Source organism: Seriola lalandi, unplaced genomic scaffold (genome assembly GCF_002814215.2).
Source record: "Seriola lalandi dorsalis isolate HSWRI2012SDOR001 ecotype SW California unplaced genomic scaffold, Sedor1 jcf7180002054278, whole genome shotgun sequence".
Classification (NCBI taxonomy): domain Eukaryota; kingdom Metazoa; phylum Chordata; class Actinopteri; order Carangiformes; family Carangidae; genus Seriola; species Seriola lalandi.
The window spans coordinates 591,284-608,378 of NW_019524831.1; the positions used below are offsets into that span (position 1 = coordinate 591,284).

Genomic DNA, 17,095 nt, shown 5'->3' on the forward strand with positions numbered 1-17,095 from the left:
AATCAAAAATCAACTGGAGTGTTTATCGGTGTAAAGAGTGATGCAAACAAAGTATCACTCATGCATGCACACATGCTAAGGTGTACAGGGGGGCGCGCGCACACACACGAGCAGTAAAACAGTGAAGCTTTTACACCTAAGAATTTAAAATATCAGGGGTTGGAGAGACTGGTGCAGCGTCTTTACAACTCTGACCTTGTGTGAAATAATCTACACTCAGTATTACACATATTATTAGTACTGACATACTAACATTGCTCTACCTGCAAATGACAACACATCGCTATTATTTACATCCCTGTTGCAAAATTATGTTAATATAAGAATTTTGTTTCCTAATCCAACTGTGAAATCAGCTTATCATGAATTGGAATTGGTTGTAATATCATTAAAAGCATCCTGTTATTCCCTGCAGGGGGATGCACTCCGGGTGAAACTGTTAGCAGAAAGCAAGGCCGTAAAATGAAACCTACACAAACCAGCACTTTTATTTGCATCAGTGTGTGGCTTAAAGATAAATAGCATCTGATTTTTTTAAGCAGTCAAATAAAAAACACACTTGCGATGACTAATATACAGATCCATCACTGATGCAGGTACTTTGGTATTTTTTCTTTTGACTTGAGTCAAACTTGCGATAAAATCCCCAGTAAACAACATTTGCTGTTAACTCAAAATGACCAAATTCACCCTCCGTGTTAATGGCATCAACCAAAAGCATAATCAGTGATAAATGTGCACATATGTGGAGGAAGATATAGAAAAATATTCAAACCACATCACATAAAGCACATTTCTGTCTGCCATCCTTCCCCATCCACTCTCTCTCTCTCTCTCTCTCTCTCACTCACTCTCTCTCTCTCTCTCTCTCTCTCTCTCTAACTCTCTCGCTCTCTCTCTCCTCTCTCTCTCCCTTTTTCTCTCCTCTCCTTTTTTCTTTGATCCCACTAATTGCTGGCACAAGAGCTTAGTATAAACAAATCCTACCTGTGGATGATGAGGACAGTTAAAAGTAGAACTACAGGTAAATTCAATTTGTGGCACTTAGTCTAAAAAAGAATTTAAGACTGGTTCATTCACAACATTTCACTTCTGCTCAGTAAAACAAATAGTAAAATCGCTCCAATTGCAGTGTAATAATAATGGGAGGGGGGAAAAAAGATCAGCAGCAGAGTTGCTCTTGCAACAAGATAGATATTGGACTTGGACATAGTGCAGGATAGGTTTAGACGTGTGAGTAAGGGTGGCTTCTCGCTTCATGCCAAAATGAAAGTCCTAAAATCTTTGAACTTACTGGCACATCAGCGTCAGCGAGTCTAAATCTTTACGCTGAGTCCAGGTGGGAAATGCTGCCTTTCTCAGTCTCGCAAAAAGCTCAAGTCACCCCGATATCCACCCGCAGATTAGTCCTTGAAAATACAGAGAATGTGCAAGGCCAGTCAGCAAGAAACATGATAAATATGATATTATTGCCCTGCACTTCGACTTCAGTTAAGATTATCACGCACCAACAAATTGCTGCGTCTTTAGTTTTTAATTAATGTTTAAAGCGACTGCAATTACAGCGAAACAAAAGCACATCTGTCCCAGGAAGAAACCAGCAGAAATTATACGAAGGGGGTCATACTGCCAAAAATGATATTAGCACATAACCTTTCATCAGTGATTGAAATGCACATTCAAGTTGTATGTAACAATTGCACAGTGTACAAAGGGGGAAAAAATGGGGATTAATTAAGATGCCGGTGGTTCCCTTGTGCAAAAAATAAGTGAGAGATGTTAAATAGGAGCCAAGTGCGGTTCCTTGGCATCAAAGGGCTGTAATGCCGCTTTTCACTCTTTTTCCTCTCTCGCTCTTTTGGTGAGCGACACGCTGGGCTGCACAAGCCGTCAGAGACAAACTCTTATAGAGACAGAGCCGAGTGTCCCTGTATAGCAATCAGGACAATGTGCTGAATGGGCAGTCTAATTATAAATGTGCCATTTAGGCTTGCATTTGGTCTCCAGAACCACCTTACCTTATGAGGAAACCCACGTTCACAGCTACAGCGAAGAGCAACTGTTCAAAACTAAACTGCAACAAGGATAAAAAACTTTACTTCGACACCGCAGAGAACAGATGTTTAGCTGTTTTTCAGCCGGGAGAATTAGCCAGGAATGCGTTGCAGTTTGAGGAGTTTAAAGAGAAAGGACGCGCGAGGGATAATTAGGTTTTCATTAATTAGCCACAGGTGTGTTTTTCTGACTGGTCATAGACAAAAAAAAAAAAAAACGGAGGTCGTCAGTGTTTAATAAATATAGGGACGACACGAAATGACAGTTGTATTTAATAGTGGAAAATAGTTTACAGTGTTGATGTGTGATTCTGTTCTGATGAAATGTTGACACGACTCCTGCAGCAGTTTGAAGAGACTCGTTTTTCTGTCTAAATTTGGAAAACATCTTAAAATGGGGAGACATCTCCGCAGCCAATATCTTTCTTTTCCGGTCATATTTTACTTGTCCTCAATTTACAGTAAACATAGAAAATAAATTATGAAGTTTGTGCAGCATTAATATTTCCTGATGGACAGTGTAACCTATCAAAAAAAATGGTCAGTGATTAACCAAATTATCAAAAATGGGTAAAGTTTTTATTGTGCTCTAAAAAAATATCTAAAGAATAATTATTCTATGTAGAGGCCTGACGATATAATTTTTGGAATCGTCTCGCAGCAACGACCGGATAAAAGCAGGAAAACAATCCTTATTAAGCACACTTGCACTTTTCACAAGTTGTGTCTCTTCAGTCCGGGAGCGCCGAGCTTCAGAGCTTTCGGCTTAAATGGAAAACTGTCTGTTCAAGTGCATCTCCTCTAAATGGACAAGCCTTGCAATTGTTGAATTTAATTTATGGCTTATGCATTCTTTAGAGGTCAATTCCCCTGACCTCCCGAGAAAGTTAGGGAAGAGCAAATTCCCAGCCTGCACGGGGGCCAGAAACTCCGGGTTTCTGACAGAAAAAGTACAAAAAAAAGAGAGAAAAATCAGACAGAAATCTGCAGACGACAGAGGCGGTTTGGGGGCAAAGCGCCATGGAATGTGGAAAGGTAGAATGAGACATGAGCGAAAGCTTCACATAAACTTGTCCTCCTCACATGCAGAGACAGGAAACCCACCAGGACGCACGTCATTGTCAATGAATGGTACCGCTCTGTGGACAGAAGTGAAACTGCCACCAGCAGAAAGAAAGTTACAGGACATGTAAACACAGACACTATAGCGCTGTCAACCTTTAAATGTTCAACAGTTCAGGAAGAATCAGCAGTTTTTTTCTCGGTGTTTAGTGAAAATGTTTCTGTGACAGCGGTCCGGCTTGGTCTTAACGCCGCAACGAACAGCCTGAGTCCGCTCGCACGGCTTCACGCTGCTGAAATAAACAAAGAATAAAAAAGGTGATTTCAAACCTTCAGACGCTGGTCCGAGTTGTTTCAGAGTTTAGTTGTGATATAAAGTTGGATGTTGAGCAGCTTTTAGCGCTGATTTGCTGATTCCGAGGTGAATCCGAGCGCCTCCGATCCCGAGCACGTAACGCGCCACTCTCGTCTCGCCTGCTTGTTTTGGTGAAAGCGACGTATCAAATAATCGCAATAATTAAAGTTTGACAGTCACTCCCCCCGTTACAAAGTATGTGAACCGGTCTACGCTTAACACACAAACCACTTTCTAAAAGTGTTTCACAGCAGAAAAACAAACTAAATAAAACGCGCGCACTGTGCCGGAGCATTTCACTGACTGCGCGTTCGACTTTTAGGAATCAGCGATAAAACACAAGGTGAAAATGTCAGGACAACACAAGTACAGCAAACGTGTTTTTTACCTTGATGATCCGAGCCGTGGAGAAGATAACTGTGCGTCCTTTCCCGTGCGTGAAGACTGCCACACTCAGCTAGACTTTGTAGAAAATGATCTCTGAGCTATCTGTTGAGTGAAAACTTAAGTCTACTCACACGCGGCTGTGTATGGGGGGGATCCCGTGAAGTTCAGCTGTCCAAAACTACAAGTGCCTTTTGTTGTTCGCCTACCTGTTCTTTATCTCTCTCTCTCCCTCTCTCTCTATCTCTCTCTCACACACGCACACGCAGACAAGAGAAGACGATGGGTAGAGCTGCCGTCAATCTTGGCAATCAATGCGCGCAGCCATGTCGCAAGTATTCAAAGCATTTCCCGTCGTGCAACATCAGAAAGTGAGTGGCCAGGGCATTGATCTGAGGAAGGCAAAGAGGCAGGACTCCCCCTCCTCCTCCCAGACAAGAGATGCGAGAGAGAGAGAGAGAGAGAGAGAGAGAGAGAGAGAGAGAGAGAGAGATTTGTGGTGAAATAAAAGTGGAGTCAGGGAGGATGGTTGTTACTGCCCGCAGTTTAGTCAGTTTAATAAGCTTACTTAAATGAACATCACTTTCAAGCTACACAGCGACTTCAAAGTTAAGGGTGACTTTTCCCTTTTCAGAGATACTACACCTTTACTTTAATGACACCTTTTTTTTTTTAATTTAATCTAATTTTAGATTAAAAAAAAAAAAGAAGATCTTTCCATCTTCAATGAAAGTGTTTCACGTTCACCGTTTGTTGAGAGGAAAACACATTACTCAGCTGATGAGAGCAGGTGAGAGAAATACTGGAAGAGGTTGAAGAGTTCAGGGACTAGTTTAGTTTGGTTTATTTGCATTAATTCAATAAGCATCCCAAACGCACCAGCATTAGACTCACGACCCTTTTTTTTTTTTTTTTTTTTTTTTTTTTTTTTAAAGCTTGTCATATAAGAAACAAGAAAATTTAGATTTGCACAGCATCCGGAAATCTCCAGTTTGTCTTCACATATTTGCAAATTTTCATGGACTGGAAGTCACATTACGCACCTCAGCTTTTATAGATTTTTAAATATTTCTTGATAGATTATCCTACAAAACCCATGTCTAACACATCCCACATTCTTGTAGTGGAGAAAAGCGTTTTATTATTATTCTACTATTTTCACACCGTATTATTATTAGATAATTAAATCATTAGATTTAAAGAATATGCCAGAAATAAAAGACTTATCTTGGTGGGATGATCAGTTTTGAGATTTTTACAATTTAAATTACCAGAGCGATTTTAGAAATAGGAATGATTAGTCTGTAATTGTTTTGTTTTTTTAAATATGTAATGTGGCTAATGGTCGGAGAGAAAATGTTATTTTGCAGCATCACGATTAAGTTTTAACTTTCATAGACTGATACATTTATTTGTTTCAGTTTTTGCATAAAATTTCTAATGGGATTTTCACACGCAGGCAATAACCAAAATAATCATTATTATGCATCACTACGTCAATGCATACTCAGTTAATAATATGTTAGACCAATGACACAAATTCACTTAAATAAACCCTATATTATGTTTTCAAACAGACCCGAGAAAAGCTTCCTGGCATCTGAAATGAAATGAAAGGTCTGACCCGGGGAACCCACAGGTTGCGATCACTTGCCAAAACAGAAGCTTTTACAACGAGACACTTCTCTGTATTGCATGAGCATATGTTTTAAATGATCAGCTGAGCTCGGAGGAGGCCCACAGATGTCAAACACACAAAAGAAATTCCAACAGAGCCGTGCACTCATCGGAAAGAAACCCCCCAAAAAAAAGAAAAATGAGCGAAACAGCAGACGGAAAAGTTGTAATCTACAAATCAACAGCAGCATTTTGTGACAGAAACAGAAAAAGGGGACAGAAGCCCAACATACATCACAGCACTCATCCACTACCAGTCCGTTATGCAGCATGCCGTAAGTGTCATAACAACAGACCATCATGTGTCACATAAGAGAAATAAGAAAGTTACTTACAAAGAGATAAGACAGCAGGAGAAAATTCAGATTGTTAACTGCAGAGTCACATAGAGCTGAAAGAGGGAGGAGAAGCACAGAAAGAGAGACAGAGAGAGGGAGAGAGTGACAGAGAGAGAGAGGGAAAGAGAGAGAGAGAGAGAGAATTGGCCACAGAACTCAATCACAACATCGCATCAGCTCAGACCCCTGTGCACCTCACACTTTGTCTTTCTTTTTGGTCAAGGTGAGGTAAAAAAAAAAAAAAGAAAAAAGAAAAACCGCTCCACGTCTCCATCAAAGGAGCATCGCAACGTTCAGCCGCGCGCCCGCTGTGTACGCAGCTATCACTTTCCTTTTTGCTGTAAGTTTAAACTCTCTCCCTTGTTGTTCTTCTTGTACACGGAGCTGCACATTCTGCAGTGTGTGTGTGTAAATGTTCATGCTGAAATTGGCTTGAAGGTAAAATGAGATAAAGAAAGAAAGAAAGAAAGAAAGAAAGAAAGAAAGAAAGAAAGAAAGAAAGAAAGAAAGAAAGAACTTACCTTTAGGAAAGAAACTTTTTCTGTTGTTTGAACTTGAACACCTCCTGAGATTCACCCACTGTAAAACTAGAGGAATCTACCACTTGCCACCTACTTCACTGACAGTAAACTCAAACACAGTGAAACAGCTTTGTGCGGTGAAATTATAAATAATCCTGCAACAATCTAACACTGCATTTTTCAGACCCATGCATGGTGAGTCATATGTGATATCTGCTGTGAGTGTGGCCTCTGAAGGAGCGGACTTTTCTTTCACCACCCGGACTGAAACGTGTGTTTGACGTGGCTCATACGCCACCTTTCGGACACTGCGGGAAACACCTGCAAATGTCGTCTGTCCCGCAAACATCAGATGACTGTACAAGAGACCAAACCAGAGGATTTGAGCCACAACCATCTGCTTCTTTTAAGGTGAACTTTATGCTGCTTTGAATTATTTTCAAATTTGGTCAGCACTGCACTGCACCCTGATACAGGCTCATTGAAAAAATAATTCAAATAATTCCCTTCAAGCACTTGATATTCCTGCTTTTGCACTACATTTATGCTGTTTTCAAATTGACAATCTGATCTGCATCATAAGCACAAGAAGTATCTGCAAAAAGACATGGCTCATTATATTTGCTTGATGTGGTATTCATTGCCCGGCTTTAACCTGTGAAATATGATTGAAGATGACTTATGGCTGCAGCTGAGCAGGTGCCAGCGTGTGGCGGATAGTTCTCAAAACACAAATATAGGCTACTATTTTTACAGAGGTGACTGTAATGGTTTCCTCTTTATAGCTCAGATGGTAGTGCATGCAGCCTGCGTGAAGAGTAAAAGACAGTCCAACTTGTTGGGGGGTAAGGCAGACACATTTGCATACCCTGTGAGTCTTTGATGCATCTTGAAATTCAAGTCTAGCCCATAAATATTTGAAAAGGAGAGTGCATGAAAATCAACATTTTTGTTACATTAAATTAACATGTGTTCTTCTCCTGTTCTGCATGGTTAATTAGAGAACACCATTCAGTCAGTGAGTGAGGGTGAGTGTAGATGAGGGGGGTGGGGTGGGGGGCTGCTGTGATTACAGTGCAGACAGAGCAGGTTTCAAAGGTGTGCAGCTGATTCATGCTTAGGACTACAGTGATTAGTATTCCCAACGAGGATTCATAATTATCTGCATTATAAAAGCAGAAGATTATCAAAGTTCTACTTTAAACCTTTGAGTGTGACGTGAAACCACTTCAGGTTAATGTATCAGGACATGGGGTAACCACTTTAACAGTAACACTTTATATGAACCCCCTATTTAGCATTTATAAGCAGAATATACCATTATATATACATCATGTATACATTTATAACGCACTGTGATGCAGTTGGAAACAGATGTAAGGGCATTTTTGAAGTGTTTATTGATGTCTTTGTTAACATAATATATATTTGATAACACAGAGTAATATAGTTGTATATGTATGTACATATATATTCACATGTTCAGTAGTTTTAAATACATTTATAAAGAGTTGTAAACCTGCTGTTATTCATTATATGATTTTAAATTGTAATCCTGACCTACAGAGGATTGGTGCATGTGCATAATCACATAATGAATTTTTATTAAAACTTAAGAATATTTTAAATTCTTATATTCAAAGGATGTGCAGGTGAGGAGACACACCTTTGTTTTTCACTCTCATACAATCATGAAGATGTTTACAAGTATATGAACAAGTAAGGGAATGTGCTGTATTTTAGCAGCTGAGTTTAGACCAAGAGGCGGTGGAGGGATCTGAGGAAAAGAACATTTAGGCAGCTGTGTTCAGTGTTTGCCCCACATGACAGTGGGCACTTGAAAATGTAGGAATGGATACAGAACATCTGTGTTTTAAATATGTAGTTTCTGAATATAAATACAGGCCACGTTGCTTTGTAAACAGTCACCCAGCTCACATAGAAGCACCGTCCTGGATTAGTGTTGTGTGCTCTGAAAGTGTAAATGACTGACACGTAAGAAGAGTTTCAGTGACAAGAAATGAGGAAACTGTCCGTAAACTTCTGAGGACACTCTGACCTGCCATCAATGAGACGATTCTGCCAACCCTCTCAACCACTGACACGGTCCAGTTGTAAAGGACCAACTTCCACAAAAAAAAAAAAAAAAAAAAAAAAAAAAAAAAAACAACACAACTTAGTCATTACTGAATGCCAAGTTATGCAATTAACTCAAACACTATTTGCATACATGCAAATCATCTCTCTCCCAATTGGACTTGCAAAGTGGGACGCTCTGTTCTCATTAGTTGACCCAAATCTCTTACTTGTAACTCTGGATTTCATCAAAGTTTAGTCAGGATCTAATATTTCCTTTCAAGTTAACAGAGAACCACTGATTAATCATGTTGAAATAAGGAGCGCAACATGCCAGTTCTAATTATATAGTTATCAGGGACACCATCACACATCCTGTGCCAACAATACTACAAATATCAACTCTGCAGTACTCACAAATACATTTTGACCAGTAACATATGATAATAGCCTATATGTAATGTATTTCTAGATACATAACCTGCGCTCTATTTGTTTGAAGCCCAATCAGGAATCTGAATATGTGAAAACTTCTTGTTTTCCATGTACAAAACATGTCTGAACAAACCTTTGTGTTTTTATGTATTTCAGCGAAACATATTTTCAAGTCAAGTCCTAATCTGACAGTTTTAAAATGATTTTCCTTCAGAAGAATGCCCTTACATTTATTAATATGTATGTTCATTTTTTGCATATGCATTGAATAAAGACTAGTGTGTCACCATTACATTGTACTGTGGACCTGAAGATACATTCATAGCCTTTTCATTGGCATCATTGAATGTAGTAAATTTCACTTAGCTCAGTGTGTATGTGTGCATGGAGATTAAAGAGGAGGCCCAGGGGCATTTGGTTCATTTACAAAGCAATTGCTTTTATGTACAAAAAGCCCAATTCACTGTAGGTATTGTAAAAGCCTGCCGTTTAAGGAACATGGGATGAATACATTGTTTAATGTAACACAGCACCTTCTCAACACACACTTAATCATTTATGTTGGAGGGATTGTGTTTTCTTGCTGTTTAATATATTTAGCCAGTAAAGCTATTATTCAATGTTTATTATTTTTACATTTGTATTAACTCCCAAATGATACCACATCTTTAAAACCAAGGCACCATAGCTTTGAAATAAGAGATTCCACAGAAGGTATTGTTTTAATTTCTGCAAATAGTTAGGTCAGTGTGGTGCAGCATGACTCTAATTCAGCTTTCCCTCTATTCTTTTTATAGCATGCATGCACGTTGGGAAGAATATTCAGTGATTCCTAACTCTTCAATTATTCAACAAATCACCATTCCATTTCTTACATATTAGAAAATGTACCATATGTGGAGCCTGAAAATGATAAAACAGCATAAAATACTATTTTGAAATCAAAGCACCTATTGCATCGGCTTCCTTGGTTTTGTATTTGTACAATTGGACTACAATCTGGATCCCCACAGTGTGCAACAGAGGCGCCGGATGTGTTTCCACTGTAGTCTAATCCTCAGACATTTACGGCAAGTAACAATCATATTTATGTGATGGAAATAGGCATCTCTGGGAATCAGTGTAGGATTTCTCCTTTCTCCTGCTACTGTCAGGGGAACACTGTGAATATGTTACAAATGCGGGGTGCAGTGTAGTGAACAATGTGGACCTGAGAACAAGGTCAGACTTCTCAGCATGGTCTCAATAGGCTCTTCCTTTCAACACAGACCTGGCAAAAAAAAGCAACAAAAGTCAAAGCCTTTGCCTAATCAATGTCAGTGTAAGTAAACTATAAACACTGACATGAAGCTGTTTCACTTTTTCTGATTTCAAGTGAGACATTTTATTTACTGCTACTTATTTATTACCTCTTATTCACTTGTAGAAAAACCACATCCCTGTCAGTAAACTAAGCAGTGTGTGTCTTAGTCTCTTCACATCTGAGAAAGCATTTCTAAAGCCAGTAAGTATTTAGTAAAGGATTAATGCAGGAGGCCTTGATTGCGTTTAACAGAACAGGACCCAATTAGCATAATAGGCCCTCTTTCATTCTCTTTGAAGTCCAGAGCATAGAATAACAAATGTATATGAACCACCAGCCAAACGTCAATACATGGAAATGCCACAATCCTCAGTGGAGGGTCTTGGGTGAATTTTTGCAGGAGGAGGGAAAAACATCCCATTTTATTGCAAAATAAGCAGAACAGAGGATGTGATGGGTCTTCTAGCCACCAGGGCCAGCAGGCGCTGTGGGGCCCCCGATCCTGGAGGAGAGATGGAGGCAGAGAGGATGTGGCTGCTGAGGGAGGTGCATCCTCTCTCTCAGGTGTTTTCAAAGCACACCACGATGCAGACGAGTGAAAGTAATTACTCTCCAATTAAAGATAAAGATGTCACTTGGGAGGGAGCCGCAACACAACAGACAAGCGAAGGAAGGCGAAGGTGCTGTATCCATTACAAGTGTGTGCATCACATCCTAGGGTCTGCGTTTGTACCAGGGCGATTCATGATAAAATTTAATAAAATAAACATATTTGTTGAAAACCTCAAGGTTTGGTTTTTAACAGCGCTGTCACACTTTCTATTTAAAAACATATTCTCTATATTCTTTTCTTTTTGACTCAGATGTTCTTAGAGGTTTCTTTTACAATTGCAATGGAGGCATAGTTCATGATTTAAAGATATGAATTCTGTACTTCAGAATCCAGAGTTATTAGTATCCACCTTCTTGGTTGAAAATACACGGAATTAAAAATGCTCTTTTGAGATAGAAAAAGCTTTGAACTTGAGAAACATTTCAAGAAGCCTCTCTTTTTTGTATTGAAACTTCACCTCCTTTGAGCATGCCATAGTTTGGTTCCTTTTTCAAATAATAGAATGAAGTTTAATAGGTCACGGCAATCAATGTGGAGGTTCAAAGAGAATCTCAGAGCTATGATGAGTGCACATTTTGTACTTTTCCTTTGTACATGATTAGAATAAAGATATGGTCAATAAATGAACCAGTGAAATATAATAAAGAACAAAGGCTCTTTTAGGTTAAAAGTTAATAATGTCAGTAAAATTTCTTAGTCTAATTTCTCAATCAGAGTAAGAATAATGAAACCTAAATTTATAGATTGATTTTAGACAGTCTGAACTACATTTGTATTCATTGCTCAATCCCTACAAGTAGACAGCAGGAAAAGTAAGACACAAATCTGGAATTTGTGTTACAACTACCCTGCTTCTGCAGCAGCAAAGACAAGCGAACTTGTCTTTACTGCTTAGACCTCGTGAGATTATTTTGTCAACTTCTGTTTCCAGGGTCGATAATAAACTTTTAATCTCATTTAAAACTGCTTTTAATGAGACAGCTCAGTTGGGTGTCAAAGGCAAAATAAGCATTCAATGTCACATTCTTACTTACTCTTATCCAGAATTTTATACTTTTGGCTGATAAATATGAAATAAATGTAGTGAACTGAAATAAAAATAGGGCAATAAATACATATGTGATGAACCAGAAATTGTGTTAATATCTTTAATATTCACATTTTTATAAATTTCCATTGTGCAACCTTCCCCAGTCACACAGAAAATATGTTAAAGGTTATTTTCATCCTGATGTAAGCAAAAATAAAATTCATTTTGGCAAGCTAAAAGGAGACTGGCAGTGCTACAGGTACATACATATGATATTTCACATGGTTTGGTGTAAGAATATTATCTGATAAAAATACTACCGTCATGACACATTTAGTACCTCCTGTTCATAACATTTTGTACCTGAAAAAACAAACAAACAAACAAAAACCTCATAAATGTTCTGAGTTGAGATCACACTGCAAGTAAAAGCAAGTCAGCCATATCTTGAAAATATGATACAGTGTACAATTCAAAGTGCAATAACATGTAGAAAATCTTTTATTACTATGAGATTAACATTTGTTAGACACTCAGTTAATAAGCACAACAGCTCCCACAACGTCTTCTGTTTTCCTCAGGAAAGTTGCCGTCAGCAACTAGAAACACTTGAAGGAGTCAGTGCTGCTTGAGCCTCACAGAGATGTTTTGTCTTGTAAATGTTTACTACAGTTCTTCTACTGCTGTATGGAAAGGTGTAAATGTCCAAAATCAAACAAAATCCTCCTTATTTTTGCAGAATCCAGTTGTTGTCATTGTGGGTAGCACCTCAGTGTCCAGAAATTGCTTGAGCTGAGAGGTGATAAGAAAGACAGACAAAGTAAGTACAAAAACAGTAAATATCAGCGAACACGATAAGCATGACAGCAGAATTAATCAAAATCAGATCATACTAGAGTTTTTTCTTTCTTTCCTCAAATGAATGAATCCTAAAAACAATACTTCTCCTGGCTCTTACTGTCTTTAGGTTATTTTTAGAGTTAGTTTTGATTTTAAACTCTAAAATTAACCAAATAGAGTATGTATTAGTCAAATAAGCCTGTGCCCTAAATTTAGATGCCTACCAATTATGATAATATGCGCATTACTAAAAGAGACACTGGAGGACAATCATTAAGGATATTATCACATGCACTGCAAAAACAGCTGCCACACAGATGTGAAACCCATATAATTAATAAATATAAGAATGAGTGAACACTTCCTCAATGTGCAAATTGTCAGTGAAAACAATTGAATTTTCCGCAGTGTATCACTGCTACAGCACTTCGGTGAATGTTGCACTACTACTGTTTGGTGAACAGTTCTGCAGACACAGCACAGCAATGTGATCTCTGCTGTAGTTCTGTACTTTTCATACTGAAAGTAAATCCAATTAGTAGATCGTGAATGTCATTTTGATCACAAAGCTGCCAAAGTGGCAGAGCAACTTTTACAAACCAACTACACATCACAGCCCACCTCTAACGGCAGACCTGAACATGAGGTGAGAGAGCTACAAGAAAAAAAAAAAAAAAGTTTGGGCAAAATAAGTATCACACACAGAACAACAATAAATGGAAAAAGCAAGCAGTCACACAAGTTCTCAAGGAATAAAGATTCCTTATACAGTTAATAATAAGTATAATAATAATGTGAGAATAATAATCACATTCAATTGATGCCAGGCTGACAAGAGGGCAGTTCATGCTTTTACTTCTTGTGACATGCATTATAGTGTTCATTTATCAACATCTGATTGTTCTATGTATATGTGGCTATGTATGGCAACTTTAAAAAAAATCTCCATCCAGCTATTTATTTCATACCTATTTGTTCAAGGAAGGCTAATTAACATATAAATCAAAGCCACTAAAAATTCTGAAATAAAATTTAGTAATCAAATATTTGTCAGTTCTGGCTGCTGGATGGAAGTTTTTTTTAATAAGGCAGTAAAACAACACCAGCCTTCTCTCTGTGTTTACAGTAACAACAGTGGTATCTACTGTTTTTTTTTTCTTTTCTGGCTTATTGCTGCCAGGCTACAGATGGGGAGCTAATTGGTGCCGTGGAATGCAGCTGTGCTGACTACTGAACTGTCAAGGTGCTAAATCAAAAGGTGTCTCTTTTGTTAATTATACACAATGCTACAAACAGTCATGTTCCTTTCAGCCTTTTCTTTCCTCAACCATACATAAATATTTTGGCAGTGGTACAAAAAAGAAAAAAAAAAAACAATTTACACACAATTATCACAGTGGGATGAGCGGACTGCCTGCAGATGTTTGTTTTGATTATAATGGGAGCAGAGGCAGGGCTTCCCTAACCTAGACAAGATGTGTTTCCTACAATCACAACAGAGCAGTAAGCATTGAGTGAGGTGCAAAGCACACAGGAGCCCCTTGTTAGAAAGAATTAGTGTGGCTTGGAAAACATTAGCGCCATAAAACATGCAGTTAGGCCTTACTTTGTGTCTCAAATTAGACAAACGTGTAGTGTATTCCGTTGCTTAGAGGAGAGGGAGGTGCCAGAGATACAGGAGGAGATACAGGAGGAAGAGGAGGAGGAGGAGGAGGAGGAGGAGGAGGTGGTAGTGGTGGTGGAGGAGGCGGAGGAGGCGGAGGAGGGGGAGGGGGAGGAACAGTGGGGATGTTAGCCTGTGGTGGAACTATGAGGAGAGGACAGAGGGAAAAGAGAGAGGGAGAAAACAACATTGTTTGTTAGTCAAGTGGCCAGTTCTGGGACAGTTTCAAGGCCACACTGAAGGCTGGAACTGGTTGAGAACCACACAATGTTTTCTGGAAGGACACACAACTATGAGAGTGATTAAGCTCTGTCAACTACAGTTACACTTCCTGTGCTCTGCATACTAATGGCACTGTTGGTGGGCTACATGGATAAAATCTAATATCACTGTATATTGGTTTTGAAAAGTCACTGTTGAAATAACCAGATGGGAATGTGTGTGTGTGTGTGTGTGTGTGTGTGTGTGTGTGTGTGTGTGTGTGTGTGTGTGTAGAAAACTTGAAATAACTGCAATTTGACTTTCCGTCAATAAAGATGCCCCGCCCTTACTCAGGAACGTGAAAAGATCCATGAATGTAGATGCAGAACATTTCAAATAGGTTCATCAGCATCATCTTTATGGGCTTTTGTTTTTACCAGGTTTCAGTTGGTTATGTAGATTTTAAGATATCAGCATGATTTGAGGTAACCTGAATCCCAAACAGCTAATGATTTAAAGGTATTTGAAAAGAAATAGAAGTCATTAGGATGGTAATGTCTGTAGTTAATATCTCCTCCAGCAACAAGCATTTGAGGCTTATTGTGGTCTGTACACAGTGCTGTGGTGTGTGCTTTATCTTTCATCATCTGAACATTTCATCAGCTTAAAAGAAAAAAAAACAATAAATAGTTGAAGAGGCACTACACCAGGAAGTTTTGTAAATAATTTTTCCAGCACAAAGTTAGATTCTTTACAATAAATATTTCCAATAACTAATTACAAAATACCACATTATTTTAACTATTCAAAATAACACATTCAATAATCAGAAACACATTTTTTAATATATACTGCACTTAATTGTAGCGCTGAATATTCCTGCTTTTATGCCAAATGCATAATACAGTGAAAAAGACTCTCTTTCTTTTAATTCAGGGATTTGAAAGTGCACCAGCATACCTTACTTTAACACCAAAGGGAGAGAAAGTCATTGATTCAGTCTCCACTGACAAGATGCCACCAGTTATATTCTCTGACATTTCTCTATGCTAGAAATAATGTTATAATTGTTGACTTTGCCTCACTGTGCATATTAAGCTTCCACACACACTGACAGCTTGAGTGTTACTGTGTGTGACAGGTATATGTGTGCATATGTGTCAGTGTGTGCGTGTCTGTGAGTGTGTGTGTGCGAGGCAGACAGACTGACAATCTGCTGCAGCTACAGTGAAAATGAACTTGCCTGCCTGCTGTAGAGTATGAAAGAGATGAAAAGTGAGTGCAGTGGCTTTTATGCAGGTTCAGAGATATGTTCAAAGCAGCAGCAATGGTATGCAGAAGGAGAGTAGAGTTGGGTCATTGATCAGCACACAAAATGGCCTCATCAAGCGATTCCTCCCCTGTCTGAAAGATTCTACACGGATTGCAATTAGAGACTATCTGAGCTCCTAATAAGGAATAATGTTCAGTTATTAGGAAATGAACAGCCTTATTGCCTGACTCTGCACCTTACGCCCTCCTCATCTACACTCCATCAATCCAGCTTTCTTGAAAGACTGCTTCCCTCTCTTTATCCCTTCTTCAATCAAAAGATCTCAATTTGATGCCGGGAGAAATTTTACTGAAATTGTCAGCACTGGTATGTTTTTTTTTTTTTTTGGCAGATACAGTAATTATTTCTATAAGTTTTCCTGTGGAATAATGATTTTTATACTCCTTTATAAAGCTAAGATGTATAACCAACAGCAACCTACAGGCTGACACAAATAAAAAAATAATTTAAAATGATATGAATGACCAACCTGCCACTAGTTTGCTCTTGAGAGAAGCCTCTGAGGCGAGAGCGTAGGACATGGTGATGATCCTCTCCTGCTCCTGCAGAGCTGAGTCCAATGCCACCAGCCCCACCTCAGGTTTATCCACAGAGACCGCTGGTCCTAGGTTTTGCACACTGCCCCATGCACATAGATAGATGAATGTTAATAATATGATGCTGCAGGAATTGCTGTGAGGGTATATCTTGCCACATAAAACTTAAATCTGAGTGGGGTGAACTGGTTGTGACCACAAGACTCCTGCCACCCCAGAATTTGTTTTGGATCAGCCACACACATTTCAAATGGAGAATCCGTATTATTTCATACTAATGCTAAGACTATTAGTATACTAATACTACTACTTTATTTACCTGGATTTTGCCAAGATGGTCTTGATGCGCTCCACCTTACGATGACGCTCCTCCACCTCCTGGGGACTGAGGGGCTCCTCAGGCTCTGAATCCACATAGCGCTCTGGGATCAACACCTTCTGAGGTTTGGACAACTACAAAGTAGATATAGTGTGTGTTAAAATATAAGATGCTTTATCATCGTACTTGCTATGAAGTCAAATGCAAAAATAAAAAATAAATCCATCCACTTGCACCAATAGTAATTTCTGAGTTGGGAAAAGTTTGATTCAATTTAGATCCAATTTGAAAAAACTAGTGAGAAATATTAAAACAATTTAGAGATATTGTTAATAATCAGGGCTGTAGTGTAGTT

The 17,095-nt window shown here is 38.7% G+C and overlaps 2 protein-coding genes across 8 annotated transcripts in view; both read right to left on the minus strand.

Moving 5' to 3' along the window:
* Positions 1 to 4,248, minus strand: part of sox6 (SRY-box transcription factor 6) — a 134,872-nt gene extending 130,624 nt beyond the window's left edge. For 3 of the 7 annotated variants that reach the window (XM_087173761.1, XM_023405537.2, XM_087173759.1), the window contains exon 1: positions 3,860 to 4,248. The gene's annotated coding sequence lies outside the window, so the exon portion shown is untranslated. Of the gene's footprint in view, positions 1 to 3,446; positions 3,781 to 3,859 lie in introns of those variants that run through there. The other 4 variants (XM_087173762.1, XM_087173760.1, XM_087173763.1 and 1 more) reach the window with 3 other exon arrangements.
* Positions 4,249 to 11,938: 7,690 nt separating this feature from the next.
* On the minus strand, positions 11,939 to 16,874 carry LOC147819161 (pleckstrin homology domain-containing family A member 6-like; the record flags this gene model as incomplete). Its single annotated transcript, XM_087173758.1, has 4 exons — positions 11,939 to 12,640; positions 14,295 to 14,495; positions 16,355 to 16,503; positions 16,741 to 16,874. Coding segments are annotated over 3 exons (471 nt in total), but the record flags the coding sequence as incomplete, so codon positions are not given.
* Between the last annotated feature and the right edge of the window lie 221 nt (positions 16,875 to 17,095).